Source organism: Augochlora pura, chromosome 6 (assembly GCF_028453695.1).
Source record: "Augochlora pura isolate Apur16 chromosome 6, APUR_v2.2.1, whole genome shotgun sequence".
NCBI classification, from domain to species: Eukaryota; Metazoa; Arthropoda; class Insecta; order Hymenoptera; family Halictidae; genus Augochlora; species Augochlora pura.
The window spans coordinates 13,729,687-13,745,923 of NC_135777.1; the positions used below are offsets into that span (position 1 = coordinate 13,729,687).

Here is a 16,237-nt window from a genome sequence, read left to right on the forward strand (position 1 = left end):
ATCAGTCACCGCCGACCATTCGGAGTAATTAATCGGTTTCCTGATGGGGCCCACCCTCGAATATAAATATTACGAAAGTCGCGGAACAAACGCGCGGCTGGCCGAGTGCGACCGCAAATTTGTACAGAGTACACCGCACATCGCAGCCGGTCGAGCGGCTTCGCGACTCGCGACCAAACGCGGGCAATCGCGCTCGCTGGTTCGGTCCGGCGCGTCGCGCCGACGTTGAAATAATTACAGATTAATAATTACGGCGGCGTTCGCGCGGAACGGGCAACCGCGAAATCGATCGTCGTTCAATTAACCACCGTTAATCCGACTCTTTCCGTTAATTGTTCATTCGGTTCATCCCTTGCACGGGGCAGACAATCGCGACGGGTTCGATTCTAATTGCATTCGCGCGGACACGCTTCCTTCCTCGCCGCTTCGCTCCCGCAGTTGTCTCGCGGATCGCGTCCCGGATCGGGAAGAGGTATTTCGTCGGGAAGCGTTGCGTTGCGTTGCGAACAAATTAATTCGCTCCGAAGAGTCGAATACAGCGGGACGGCCGCGCAATTACCCGGCTTCTCGCCGGTTGATTCTTGAAGGTTTACGCGAGGATGCTCGTAGGATACGCCCGTTTCGCTTAATTAAACGCCCCTCTAATTAATTAGAGAAAGATCGGACGCCGATCGAGGGACACGCTTCATTGGGAGGACACCCGCGCTGATCGTAAGTTGGCGCTCGTAAAATTTTCACTCCCGGCTTAATGCGACCTCGCCCCGGCACCATACTTTCTTGCCGAACCGGTTTTATTCGCGAACACGGCTGGAATTTTTCCGCACGGTCGCTTCATCGCATCCAGCGAAATTCGATGGAAACGTTCTCTTCCTTTTTTCATCTTTCTCACTTGATCTCTGCGTAGACTGCTCTGCCCCGATGGACGAACGCACTTCTCGTTCCAACGTTCTTTTCTTCCTGCCTGTCTTCTCGTCTCTCTTTCCGATTCCACGTTCAGTTCTTCGGTTTAATTAATCGAGACGCCGGTCAATTAAGCAACGATCAACAAGCAGGCTGAAGGGGATCGGGTCTCTTGAGAAAGGATGAGAGGAAGCTTCAGCGTTTATCGAGAGTTTTAACGTCATATCCTGAAGGATCCGGAGCTTACATCGCTCTCTCGGCTCCGAGGGAAAAGATTCTTTTCGAAAATGAAGTGGAGCGCGGGTGGACCGGCCATTCTCTAATGTTGACAATGAGATTCAATGGACGACGAGGTTTTTGCTTGAACGGGGGATGAAAGGACAACGGTAGAAAATGGTCAGTTTCGAGCCTGCAAACGGGAAATTCTGGTAGAATATAAAAGACTGTCTTCTGGAGAAGATAGAACGAGCGTGTGTTTGTACGAAATGTGATGGAAATTATATGAAAAATGGGATTGGATGCCAGAAATGACATCGTCTTCCATCTTCAGTTTGTGCAAACATTGAGACATTTCTCAAATAATCTGAGAGGAAGCTACAGGTGAGCGATTCGAAAGGACTACGAATCTGAAGATTCATGGGACTGGAGAAGGTCGTAACTCTGAAGATCCTTCGGATTACAAAGGGCCATAATACTAAAGGTCTCTACAGAAAATCCTATTTCAAGAACAATGAAGAACGCAAAGAGTAAAATATCCAAAGGTATTGGAAATATTGGTACCTGCAATACATACGAAGTGTCTTCAGGGATTCGGGAGGAATGTATCGAAGGGGTTTCATGAATAAAATGGGAGAAATATCGAGAATATTCTTGACGATCCAAAAAGCTATAATACATCAAAGCCCTTCTGGACACAAATAACTGCAATGTTAAAGGACCGTCAGAATGCAAAAAGGAAAATGTATCGAAGGGCTTGAGAATAGAATATTGCTGCAATATCAAAGAACCTTCCTAAAACAAAGCTATCAGGTATCATGGCAGTGCAAAGGGTTACAACAAGCTTCATGGAAATACAAAGGACAACGGTATTGAATGATCTGAGAAACGGAAGGAGATATCTTGGCAATAGCCAAGATTTCCTTAGGAATGTAAAGATAGACAATAGCCAGAGGTGTTGGGAATACAAAGGGTCACAGCATCAAAGAATCTCGGACAAGCAGAGCTGTCGGAAGGTTCGCTTGGGAATGCAGGCAACATTGCCAGAGGCGTCAGAACTGCAAAGGGCAACAATTCAAAGAGTCACGTGATTGTAAGATGGTTGGCTCTTTTAAGGGCGAATGTTCGCGCTGCGGATAGAGTCCCGTGGCCACTGTTGGGTTACCGTTCAGACACTGTTCGGTCAGATTCGGTCGAATTCGAGCGAGTGCAGTGAGAACCAGGCAGGGTAGCCGAACTTCCGGCAGCGAGGTTACACGGCAGAGATACTCTGGCCGGTATCCGACCGTTTTCCCGGGGTCGTGGGGGTGGCTACTAGTCGAGGCAACGACACGGCGATGGAAAATGATCGAGGGTTGAACGGCGAGGCGGGCGACGCTAGCCAACGTCCCAATTTCCCAGACAGTAACCTGTCCCGCCAGCTGGCACTCTTCGGGACATCAGGGTTTTCCCTCGTGACCCAGCAGCCGCGCTCTCTCTCTCTCTCTCTCTCTCTCTCGCTCTCTCTTTCTCTCTCCGTCTTCTCTATCGTTCGCTCTTTCCGGCCACACGCTGCCGCACTCGGGTATCCCAACCCCCATATACCACGTCCGAGGGTTATGGTTCGGCATAAATCTACTTATAACGGCCGGCAACTATTCGTCGACGCCGGACTATTTCACGAGCTCCTCCGTGACATAAACGCGCGACGTAAATCGTGCTTCTTCGACGGACAGGGGTTGGTTACCACCCGGGGATGCTCTATCTAGAAACGTATCTCCGTTTCTCCCCTTCGTTTCCACCTCCCCCCTTTTGCCCACTTGCCCTCGCACCCTTCGTTTTCCCGGGGAATATCGTGGCCAGAGAGACCGGACGAAGCCTTTTCGATTAGGAGTTTCATCGTGATACGATGCAGAGTCAGAACGATCCGGGAGGCTCGTTGATGTAGTTATAATATAGGATCACCGGTGTGGCGAATCTCCGAGCGAATATATCGGGTTTCGAAATTTCAAAGGATCGGTGGCGCGGCGATGTCCAGCTGTCGACCGAAGGAAACTTCTCGCTAATTACTTCGGCGACGATTAAACCAGCACGGTCGTAATATATCATTGCCGGGCGAGGCGGTTCCGATGAAAGACACCGGATTAAGGATAACGAATCGATCCTCCACGGCACCGTCGTTTATCAAATCGACGATCTGCCGTCTCTTTACCCCACCGCGTTTGTTTTTCGACGGCAATGGGAACGATTAGAGGCTTCTCGATGTCAGCTCGCTTTGCCTGTTCCAATCTACACGGGAGAATCGGATTGCGGGGTCCACCCTCGGATGACTTGAACCCACCCTGACCTAAACCCTTCTACCGGAACAACAATGTTGCGAAATTATCGAGGAACTATGCGTTTACCATTCATCATAGAAAATGTAAAAATTGTTACTGAACTGCGGATTTTTATGCAAGATGAAAATTTCTATCCATCAATTGTAAAAAATTCTCTTTCTTTTTAAAAAAGACTCTTTCTTTTATGTTTCTAGCAAGACACTATAATTCCGAATTTAAAATAAACCTCACCATTATTGCATAAATGCATCAAATCCGTAATCTAATCCTTGCAATATCAACATTAATACGTTCAGTGCCGCGACAGTCATACATGCGTGACAACAAAGTTTTCGCTAGTTTTCAGACTTTCAACTTTCTAGTTTCAGTTTCATTAATCGGATAACTTAGATATCATGGGAATTTCTGGAGAATTAAACTTTTCAAAACTTTACGTGTTGACCGGTAGAATTCTATTTAAATAACTTCGCAGCTAACTATTATATTCGAGTATTGGACGTCGCGCGTCGCTAATGGGTTTAGACACCCATCCCGAGCTACCCCAGAAGTAAAACAAACCTCTGCAATAACAATACTGAAATGATCGACAAACTAAAAATCTAATCGCTGCACAAAATTAAGTAAAGCCGAATTGCACGTCCTGACATTACCACTAACTACTAAACTGCAGCGCAGGGGTTTAAGATGACGTTTTGGGGATGTTGCCCCACAATATGCGGAGTATCCTGTAGAAGGGGTTGAATGAAGGTGTCCGCCAGAGAAGACGAAGGTTGAGAGGTGCTCCTGACTCTGATGTACGAATACCAGCGACGCCGCCATCAAGTAAGTAACCCGGTAAATATCCGTTGGCGGAAGGGGTGGAAGGCGCTGCTTAGGGGGTGAGACGCGGGGGCGTTCTACCCGTGCGTGGCAGCTAGAACGAGTGTTTCGGAATAAAGTACGGTACATTATAGCCGGAGTTGTTCTGTGCACACGTTCGCGGGCGCATGCGTTCTGCACGCTCGAATCATATCAAAGAGAAACAGACACGAACGAGCGGACGGGCTCGAGAATCAGACTGGAGTGTACAGACAGACAGAAAGAGAGTGAGAGAGAGAGAGAGAGGCGAGGAGGTAGAGCGAAAGAGCGTGAGTGAAGAGACGGTTGATGATAAAAATGATGACGAAAGGAGGAAGATAGAGGGGCAGGAGTCCGCCAAACAGAGGAATACCGGAAATTCGAGGGAACGACGCGGAGGAACGACTCGTCTCGCGAGAGAGGAGCGAGTGAGGAACGAGAGAGAAAGGGTTGCTCGCTTTCCACACACAAGCCCGCCCCTTAAAGCGTTATCTTTGAAATTGCGTTCCGCGGGAGCGTTATTAAATTAAGTAAACCGCAAAAAAGTTTCTTTCGTGCTGCCGACCGCGTGCACGACGGCACAGCTAGGTACGGCACTGGCGCAGTTACAGAGCCTCGGCTCACTCCCGGAGCATATATGGGAATTAATACCCGAGGAAAACCACCGCGCCCTGCGTGACCCCCTTTCATCCCTTCCTGGCCGCTGACTGGCGCGCACATACGGTCTCGCCGGAGCAGGAGCCGACATCGACTTTCTAACCACTCCCGGTAGACTACCCGGTATAAAGAGGCACTTTTAATTTTGCGATCGTAATATACGAAGACCACTGCTCGTTGCATGCGACCGGCGCTGCGGCTTAAGACTTCCGCTGCAGCACGACGCAGCAACGAGCTGCACACGGAAACGCGAATGTTCCTTCGACCGTTCTCGCCCCCTCGTCCGAAGCTTATGGAACGTCGAAAACAAGCCTTTCCCGGTATAAAATTTTCAAAGAATTCTCGGACGACCGTCGTTAGCACGGTATTAGCAAGCGACGCGGTAACGAAGCCGGTCCCCTACCATCGTCAATTACGCCCGTTGATAAGACGTCGAATCTGCTTAATAAAAACCCGGACAACGGTGCGCGGTCTCTTTTCTTTCGGTACGATTCGCCTCCATCGGATTCGCAACGTCTTCCTCTCGATGTCCCTGCTAATTATCCGAGAGGGAAAAGTTCTCCGCGGAATTTACGCTACCCCGGGAAACAAAAAAAAAAGCGAGGAACGAAAGAGACGGCGAAAAAGAGGAAGTCGAAAGTCGAACGACTTACTCGGCCGAAGTTCGCGAGCAATTTTCCCTGTAATAAAGGACGTCCTTAAAGCGATTGACTCGCGCAAAGAGCCTGCTTTGATACCCGCTACTCGCTCAACCAACTTTTTATTCGTCGGAAGTTTGACACTTTCGGCGAGTCCGCGGACGACGGTCGCGACTCTCGGAAAGGGTTTCGATGTCGGCCACCAAGCGGGAAAAAGAACGAGGAGAACGGGCTGCGCTGTCAAACGGCGAAAACAATGCCTGCAGACGCGAGATATCGATCCAGGACACCTGGAATTGTCTCGATATTGGTACATTCTAGCCATTTCAATCCCCAATTTTCCTCGAAATCGTTTATCTCATATTCTGTACATCTGTCCTTAGAGTCGCTCTTTCTAATAGCGCGTACTAATTCACACGACACTCGTACATTGCTTGCATAATTGGTAAGACATACAGCCATCATTGCTCTTTATGCAAATCCCGGTGATTACCGGTTCTTTCGCGTTTATCTTAAATTTTCCGTAACACGAGTGGATTCGAGTTTCATTATATTAGAGTTTCATCAATCATTTTCTACAAAATTATTTGTCGTGGTCTGTGCAGTTGTCATGGTGATTAATTGTTTCTCCTCATTCCTTTTAAAACAAACAAACGATTCAATAGTTTCATCTTTCATAGAGATGATTTAGTTCAGAAAAAGTGAAGGGTATATTATACGCTACAAACTATTGACGAGATGCACTCAAGATTTAGGATTACTTACTAAATTAGCACTAGATTTACAGAGTAATAAAAACAGCTGTTTTATATCAGTGTATAGAAGTAGCAATGAAACACTTATTCTGATTTTAACACAAGTAACGCATATATAGAATAAATATCTAATAAATGCACCTTTGCAATTTGATTAATAGTAAATTGACGAGTTTTGTAAAACTAGTGTTACCAAATACATTAGTTACACAACAATGAATTTTAGGCACCGATTTGACCTAATATGCACGTTTCGACATACGTTCACAGAGGTGCATAAACCTAGTACCAATTGCACGTATTTCTTTCCCTGCCTCTTAACCACAATATTACATTCCGCAATTTTCTGCCGCAACGGGAACGATATAGCAATAATGATAATAGTAAAATATTATGGGAAATGTTGCTAGCGAAGTCGGAACGCAGCCCGGGCGGGAATAGTTGTGTCACGAACGATTGAGCCCCCAACGCGAACGATCCCAGGTTTTTTACGACGTTGGATTAACGAGCTACTTTAATTTACTGTTTTTTTACAGAGCGAGATATCGACGTATAAATATTCCAGCACGCACCTATGACGCACTCGTCACGAATCGCGATGGCGTAGCTAGCCGGTACACCCCCACGTAGGACACACGCGTACACAGAATCACAGACAGTCGCAGACACACAGACAGACACAGGCACAGATGCAACGCTATCGCAAGCTTTACGCGCAACCGAGGAATCGCAACCCGTAAAACCTGTCAGCCGGGAAGATCAGATTTTAACGACAGCCGGAGCGCTGGCGTGGCCCTATCTCGTCGAACGCGTTTTTGTTTACACCGGGCCCGATACGTCACCGGGGCGAAAATATTAATTAACAACCCTGTTGACTCATCGTGGAATTATTTCGTTGATTTCGGCCGGCGGGCGTCGGCTCGCTTCATACGAAACGCGAACTCTATCTGCCTTGCTCTCTGGCCGGTAAACTGAAATTTCGGATCAATTCGCCGACAAATTATCGGAATAAGCGTACATAGAACGAACAGGAACGAATGCCGGAGAATTCACCGCGGCCGAAAGAAGGCGAAAGATGATTCCGGGTGGAACGCGCGACTTTGAAAAATCAGCGCGCACGGTGTAAAGTAGGATCTTTCCCGGGCAACGATTTTTCAGACGGTGAAATTTCAACAGCGTGTGCCGCGCGTAGGGGGAGCGGAGCAAAAGCGCGTTTATTGCTCGCGCCGCGTTCTCGTGCCCCAATGCTCGCGTGTAAAAGAGTTCCTCCGGCTAGTAAACACGCATGATTACGATAAATCTCAATGGAAAGCCAATTACGCGGTCGCCGGGCGAAGTTACCGGCGAGCGTTAATGGGTTCAAGTGAATGGTACAGTAAATTGTAGTATCTCCGGGTGCGGTTTCAGGTTTGTCCGTCGGTAAATCGTACGCGCCGCTGGTATATTTAGTGCGTGGCTCCTCGTAAATCCGCGAGGGTGCCGCTCAGAACTTGGGGAAAGAAAAAAAAGTGTCGGGAAGAAGAGAGAGAGAGAGAGAGAGAGAGAGAGAGAGAGAGAGAAAGTGAAAGAGAGACCAAGAGGGAGGAGTGTTAGGACGGTGTTCGATGTCGCGAACCGTGAGGCCCTCGTAAAAATCGCTCGTGCACCGACGACGGAATTTGTTGTAAAACGCGATTCCCGCGGCCGTTCGCCCGCGCAGGATAAATAATGCCGGAGCGATGGCGGCGCGGGTACGCGCTTTTTCGCGCGAGTATTTATCGCGTTAACGAGCGCCCGAGCATATGTCCCCTGTCAGTTTTTTAATACGCTTTAAACGGGCCTGGACGCGCGACAAACTCTCGGCAGACAGGTCCCTCAAAGAGCCTCCTCTCTCGCGCGATTCCCTCCTCGCACAGACTCCACGCGTCCTCTCCTCTCCTCCCTTCTCTTTCCGCCAGGCGGACCATTCTGGAACGTTTCCCCGCGAGACCTTACCTACCCCAGTCCGTCTGCGATTCGACGAAATAAAACGCAAAGGGGACGGACCAAAATATAAGTGATACCCTGCCGTATCGTCGCCAACTCTTCCACGAGCTTTCGGCTCTAATCACTGGACTACAAATGTTCGAGCAAAATAAACATCGCTTGTGACGATTACAAGAAGCAGGGACCACGTTGAAATTTTCTTCCCCTTTAACGCTAGATTTATAGAGCCCTAGAAGCAGCTGTTGTATATCAGCTTACGAAAGTAACAATAAGCTACTTATTCTGGTTTTATCCTAATATTTGTCGTCATCTGAATAATCGTAAATTAAATATTTAGTGACCTGCCGTTTCGACGGGTTTCGTAAATCTAGTGTTAATAAGTTTCGTAAACTGAATCCGAAGTTGATTCATTCTTGTCGTTAAGCTCTCGCTAAAAGCCTTATTCACCAATTAATTATCGAAAGAATATTTATATTTAATCTGTCTACTATTTACTTGAATGATTAAATGTCGATGGCAAGAAAATCGAAATTAATTCTGTTATTACTAGAAATCGCCATCTCTAGACAGTCGTCAAAATATGTTAAGGGGTTGTACGTAAAATCGGCTGTCTACTAATTAGTTTAGGAAATTTGTCGGTACATGGTTTGGTTTATATTAGGTCATTAACCAAGTTCTAACCCAATTCAATTGCTCGCCGTGTTTCAAAAGTTTGCTGAATTAAATTTTTATGAGACGCAAAATCTTTTCTTCGCTTTAATTCCTGTATTGGCCCTTTAACATGTAATTTTGCGTGATAATTAACAGAGAACGTTTTCTCAAGAAAGCTCTCGTTATTCGACAATTAGGAGAAGCGCGCGTTTCGTAGAACAATGATCACTAAACTGTTAAATGAACGACGAATAAGCATTTAAACAATTTGAAAGTAGTATCGTATTACTGTCAACCGATTAAGATTATTCAGAATAGAAATAAATATGCGCAGCTTTTGCATTCTGCAAGTAACGAAAACAATCTTTATTTTCCATAAAAAATTCGCAGTTTAGTAATTACTGGTTACTAATCCGCCGATCTTAAAATCGAGAATATCTTGAAGTTAAAAAGTCAGAGGTTAAATTGACCGACTCACAAGTGTTAGCAGAGATATCGTCTATTAGGAGGGTGAATGGTTTGAGTGTCACAGCCTTTACTTGCTATTAGGAAGATAGAGGACAATTTCGCGGGCGATTTCTGCGTTCGAATTAGGTAGCAAGAGACGAGACGAGTCGCGCGAAGAGGGGATCCCCTGGCTCGAGACACAGCTCCAACGTGTCCACGACGTTTCTTTGGAAAAATAATGTTATGCCGACGTCGTCGTATTTATAGCACGGTTAACTAACCGCGACGAGACGTACGAATGCTGTTGGTGGACGTGTCGTTCGCGGCACTCGCGTGTTCGCAGTCCAGAACCGGAGAGAGCACCGTCCGCACACAGAATCAGAGATGCCTTGGTCGACGCTAAACGATTTTACGCGGGTTCTTTCCGTAATTGCGTTTTTCTCGCCTAATGAACACGTCGCTGGGATAGTCGGCGTTCCCGGGGACGGTCTCTCGCTCGCTTAGGGACACGTCCCACGCGATTATGCGAGGCCGAGGCTCGCGATTGCATGCAATAAGGCTGCTACTTGTCACCGAGATTCAACTCTCAACACCTTGACTACAGACGACCGGTTAATTAAGCCGAATGGCTTTGTTTCGCGCCCTCAGATTTACTCGACCAGCATTACTGCGTTGCTCATAATTTGTAGTCTCGCTCTCGGGGGGTGCGCTTTACAAGTTAATACAAATTGAAAACAACATAAAGTTGGTGTCCACACGAGACATAAATTGGCACGCTCCCTGGTATTCCGCTTTTTGGCAACTCGAACTTGTGCGAACATTCAATCTGCTGCGTTCGTTAAGACCTGTCTGGGAAGTTGAGTATATGTTTCATTCTCTTCATATTTAGATTAAATACAACACTTGTATAAAATGTATACTTTAATGAAGAATATCGAAATATAAATCCTTCTTAAGCAAATATTATGTAGCCTTCCATTCGTAGAAAACAGATAACTAATTAAATTTAACAGTAAACATATAAAAATGTAAAAATTCCAATGGAATACGTACGTATATACTTCAAATTATTTTAACAAATTTCTCATGAAGCTGTTGGAAAATCCAAATGTAATATACTGCAGTGTGAAGAAACAAGATTATTTCAGAATTAACACAAAGTCTACCGAGCATTAAAATTGACCAACGTGTACTACTTTATAAGAATAACAACAACGAACTTATTCATACTTTCCGCGACTTTTATTACAATGTATTTTTGCATAGATGAATTTAGTGAATCATTCTCAATGAAAGTGAAGAGAGAACACATAAATTCTAGTTAGACTATCCTTCCCTATGTCACAATCTTAACTTAGTACGTTCACGAAGAAGATCGGAGTATAGAAAATACAGTTTCGAATCGGGACAATGAAGAAAGAGGTTGATAGTCGTGATTGATTTGTTTCAGATGCGCGGAGGGCTTCACGGGTCAGCGGTGCGAGACGAAGGACGTCATCAGCACCGGAAGTGTGTACAACAGGCGTAGGGCGCCGTTTTCCTGCAAGCTGGGACTGTCGACCTCGTACTACTGCTAGCGATAACCGCGCGGGGCCCTTCCACTCCGAGCGTAACGATCCGATCCGAACCGGTCAAATCCGATACGATTCGATCCGATCCGATGCGGAGCACGCTCGGGGTGCGCTCGATAAGAGTCGATAGGGATCGAGAGAGGACACACAGCCTCGATCAGCCCACGAGAAGCACTAAGCACAAGTCGTGAGAGGGCCAACGCGCGCGACCAGAAAACGAACGAGGAGGCGAGGTCTGTCGATCGCTTCAGGATCGACCGCGACCCGCCGTCGATCAAAGAATCTTCTAGAAAGGGAAACCGCGGGGAAACGAAACGGGGCAGCGAATCGTCGCGCAGACATTTGGGGGACCGTTGTCTTGTCGGGCATTAGAGGACGAGTCCTGCCGAAGGACCCGAGCCTTCGTTTCGGTAACGGGCATTCGTACCTTCTTATCGTCTAACTTCATTCTCGACGACTTCGATTACTTCTTCTTCTTCTTCTTCTTCTTCTTCTTCTTCTTCTGCTACTATTAATTCTCTGATTCCGCTTCGACGCGCCGCTGTCGCTTCTCTTTTCGAAAGATCTCGCGACGTAGAGACACACACATAGCGAAGAGGAGATAGTCGCTCGAGAGCGGCGCAAGAAAAAGAGTTACGGCCGGATTCTTGCCACTTCCGATCCACTTCAGTTTCATACCGTGGTGAGAGGAGAGGCGTTCGAGTGACGCTCGTGATTCGGAAGTGGTGCTTGACCCCAAAAGATCGCGCGAGTCGCCATCGGAGGGCAGGTAGAGAGAGAGAGAGAGAGAGAGAGAGAGAGAGAGAGAGAGAGAGAGAGAGTGGGAAGGAGGAGAGAAAAAAGGCGAATAATCTAAGAGAAGAAGCAGGCAGGAGGGCGTTCGAAGGTCGCGCTTTTCGGAGTCTCCGTAGGAGAACAATACCAAAGAGCCCAGGGTCTCTCGATAGGCGCCGCGAGAGTGGTCGAAACGCTATCGTTCTACGCGCTCGCGAATCGGATCTACGTCTATCGCAATCGCTCATCCGATTTCTCTGGAAACGAGACGATCCCTCGAAAACAGCCGTTGTTTAGATCGTTAGACCGGGTGTCGCGAGCATTCTCGGAGAGGATTGATTCTCTCTCCAAAGGTATCTCGCGAGAATCGTGGCTTTCGATGGCCGCGCTTCTCTTTCAGGTAGGAAAGGAGAGGAGCGCGGGAACGTGCTCGTTCCTCGTTGTTCGCGAGGAGGCAGGCTGAATCTTTTGTCGCTCGTTGCTCGAGGGAATGTGGGCCAGCCCGGTGGAGCGTAAAGTTGCGTTCTAAGCGAGGCGCGAACAAGAGCCGAAGAGCAGACACACGTACACACGACGAAGACGAGGACGAAGACGACACCGTGTTACGGCTTGAGGTGTCCGGCCTTCCGAAAATTGCTCGGTATTTTTACGCGGAGACAATTCGAGGGCGTCTCGTGCGCGCGCGCGTGCTCGCATGTGTTCGCGGCTGAAATAAATACCAGGATTTTTCGTCTCGACGCTGTCCGATCGAAACTCGATCGCTCGCGATACGCGCCGGATCGACAGAGACCACTAGGCAAACACGATTTTATGTATAATACGATTATTGTAACAGGCGCTAGGATAACTAAACACAGAGACTTAAGATAGTTAAAAGAGAGAGAGAGAGAGAGAGAGAGAGAGAAAGAGCGAGTGGGAGGGAGAGAAAGAGCGACAAAAATACCGCGACGATTAGGAAATGGCACGTCGCTCGAGAACTTTCCGAACGAGACGATCGGACGCATTTAGAAACAACTCCGGCCGCGAAAATGTATCCGATTCTTTTGATCCTTTCGGTCGAGACTCGCGCGTGCTGAGAACAAACGGTATGTTCTCCCGTTTCACGGCGCGCGATCCCGTCGTCTCGTTTTCTTGTCCGAAGCCTCGAGCACACCTTCCAACAGAAATGAAAGTGGAACAACGATACCTCCGCTCGGACGAGACAAACAGAAGGAAACCGGATCGATCTCTGTCGGAGTTTCTCGAACGCCGCCGTGCGAGAACAAACCGCGAAAATCGGAAGGGATGGGGCAGCAGTCTCGAGACCCTATTTATGTTTTCGATTATATCATATAATATAAGTTATATTATCCCAGCCACGTAATATAAATTATATTATATCATATAAGTATGTGTATAAACATTTTTAATTTATTTATTTAATTCATTAATTTTATTGATTTACGATTAAACGTCATCTCCATCTCGGCAACCGCCTTCTTTTGTTTTTTCATTCATGGAATTTTTACATTCACCACCTACACCGTCACGCATCCTTTTTCTTTTCGTTCAGAATTGGTTGGAGCCCTGGACCAGTTTCTTTCACCCCAGGACAGGTAGGTGTATTCTTTCTCCCCTTTTGTTTTCTCGGTTATTTTGTTCGTTTTCGGGGTTAAGGCAAAAATATAAAATGTCTTGAGTGTCATATCGACGTGGTGGTAAAAATACCTTCTTTGCAAATGGTAGATCCAGAAAAATTATATTTTTAGGGAAGCGGTCGATGAATGCCGTTCATCAATTTTATTTAAAATTACTTTCTATCTTTAATCACGATTCCTAGATTTACTTCTTTGCTCTTCCGATAAAGATCACGAAATTAAATTCCTAAAAATAGGAATATACGAAGGATCGGTAAAAATACCAGTAGAACTTATCCGAAGTAATTTATAAATTACATTTAAATTTAATGCAGTAATTATTCGAAGAGTTCTAAATATTCCTACTCTTTCATATTTGATCTACCAATTATTGCCATAAATGCGTAGTGTTCGCGGACTAATTATAATATTCGGAACAAGGGAAAATTGTGTCCCGCGACACGACGATTGAAGGAGGTCAAAACGCGTCGAGATGTGGAAATAAAACCAGACGAAAACTGTTGATAAAGAGGCAAGATTCCTCCAGTCTCACAGAGACTATAGGAGGATGCTGAAAGCCGCGTTCTCCGCAGTCCTAACGCGGGATTAAGCGGTCCCGGTGAAAATCCCGGGGCAAAGTGAAAGACAGCAAGGGAGACATAAACTCGGGAACGAGGTGCAGGTGAAAACGGGTGGAAAAAAGGTCTCGCGAAGCGTGGAATCGTGTCGTGTCGCGTCGCGACGAGAGAATCCTCAAAGAGAGTCAATAAGAAATTTTCATAGCCAGACTGGATGTTTCTCCGGTCGTAGTGCTCGAGTCTTTTATTGCATTCCGGCAAGTCGTTTCGAGACGAATCGCTCGTCCTCCTCCGTCGGTAGAGACCAAGAGACAGAGACAGAGGGTGTCGTTCCTTCTCTGTCTTCTACTCTGCCGGTTGGCTCTCCAAAGGAAAGGGGAATCAAACGATAGAGCGCCGGGCTTTCGAGCCGAAATTGTCAAAGAAACGATACTGAGAGAGCGGAAGGATCGATCCAGCCGGCCAAACGGCGCGGGAACGATAACGGAATAATTCGTTGGAAAAGTGTCTCTTCGCGCCCGGGACAGCGTATTTCGCGAAGCAGACCGCTCGTAAAAACCGACGCAACTCCATAAAATCGGAAGCACTGCATCGATCCTCGTTAAACGTCGCTCTTAATCGAACTTCATACCTTGAACGCGTCTTCCGCACCGAAATGCTGCATAAGTTCACCGAAAGATCGTCGTGTCGACAGTTATGGTCGCTGGTGACACGGAACTTTCTAACACTTCGTTTTCTGATAGTAAAATCAATAATAATAATGTAACAAATTTATTCGAAATTTATACTGAGAAAACAATTATCAAACTTCTCTTAAACATAGATCAGTCATTGAGAAGTCGATTCTATAGAATAGACGACGCTAAGTTCAATTAATATCTAAACTTTCTTGGTATCGTGACACGTAACAAGACGTTGTATAGCGATGGAAACGATACTGATATTATTAATGATATTCAATCAATTCGATGCCAAAATACTTAATAGCAGGTATCGATATGTATCGAAATTTTAGGTACTGAGTAAACTCTTGCGATAACGAAACTTCTTTAAATGATGTCGAGCTAATACTGTATTGAATCGAAGTTTCTTTGATACTTTTCGAAAGTATCGATACTTGACAAATTGTCACTTCTCAGAAAACGTTTCTTGCAGAGGCATCAGTCAGGAATCGATATTCCCGTAAAAATACCCATTCAGGTATCGATATTTTACAGTAGGTATTGAAGAGGTATCGATTCTGTTCGTTACCTACAGCTTTGGTACAATTCAGTATTGAATCGAAATTTGTCAACTGATATCGGTGTCCATAGGTAACGATGAGGTATCAGTCTCAACACTAGTTATCTACACTCAAATCATTTAATCTACACCGAAACTGGGGTTGAGCCATTCACGCTCGAATCTATTTTAACTTGGAATTCAAATTATGCGTAAAAATGTATGCATATCCACTTTTGCACATTTAAGAGCTTTTCAGAAACGAACAAATTTGACACTGTCAACATTGTCCTTAAACGTGGTATAACAATTTTTAGTAAGGCCATATAGTTACCTCTTTAACGCAAATGGTTAATATCTCGTTAATAGATCGTTTAACACATTTCGTGCCACGTGTACCATCGATGGTACATGCTTGCATGTTTATTTAATGGGCTAGAAAATAATTTATAACAAATCTAGAATTATAGAATTAATTTCCACCACAAGAATGGATCGTAATGAATTCGTTTTATTATTGTATACGATTATTAATAATTACAGATAATATAGCAAAGTTTAGTGAAATAACAAGTGTCTAGAGCGAAGATTCGAGTAAAAATAGCGCGGCATAGAACGTGTTAATAAGCAAACTAAAAATTTTTACTAAAATCATATTATGTTTATCAGTATCGTCGTAATTATATTTTATATTGGAACAATTGTACCAATTGTACGAATTGCGTCACATAGATCAGTAAACTTAAGTGTGAAAAAAGGACTGAATTGATGTACGACAAGTTCTGAGGAAAAGGGTTGAACCTTCGAGCTGGTAAAAATGATGTTGAAAGAGCCGTGCAGACAACAACACGTCGAGCAGAGGTAACCGATCGGCCAACCTGTTACACGGCGGAAAATTCGTTTGAAAGTACGATAATTCATGGATAAGTCGGCCGGTCGGGACAACGAACGATAAATTAATGTACAACGACGGCCTGGCAGCCGCTCGAAAATAGAAACGATTTACTGGGTTACCCCTCGTGAAATATAATCGCGGCGGAGTTTAAATTTAATGCGAACCCGTTCGAAAGAAGCTTTCGGCGGACGGCGCGTC

The 16,237-nt window shown here is 45.8% G+C and overlaps 1 protein-coding gene across 2 annotated transcripts in view; it reads left to right on the forward strand.

Moving 5' to 3' along the window:
* Vn (membrane-bound neuregulin protein vein) overlaps nucleotides 1-16,237 on the forward strand; it is a 336,634-nt gene that overhangs the window by 299,984 nt on the left and 20,413 nt on the right. Inside the window, exon 5 of one of the 2 annotated variants that reach the window (XM_078182610.1) lies at nucleotides 10,835-10,893. In XM_078182610.1, coding sequence (XP_078038736.1) covers nucleotides 10,835-10,893 — 59 coding nt within the window. Of the gene's footprint in view, nucleotides 1-10,834; nucleotides 11,184-16,237 lie in introns of those variants that run through there. The other variant, XM_078182609.1, reaches the window with a different exon arrangement.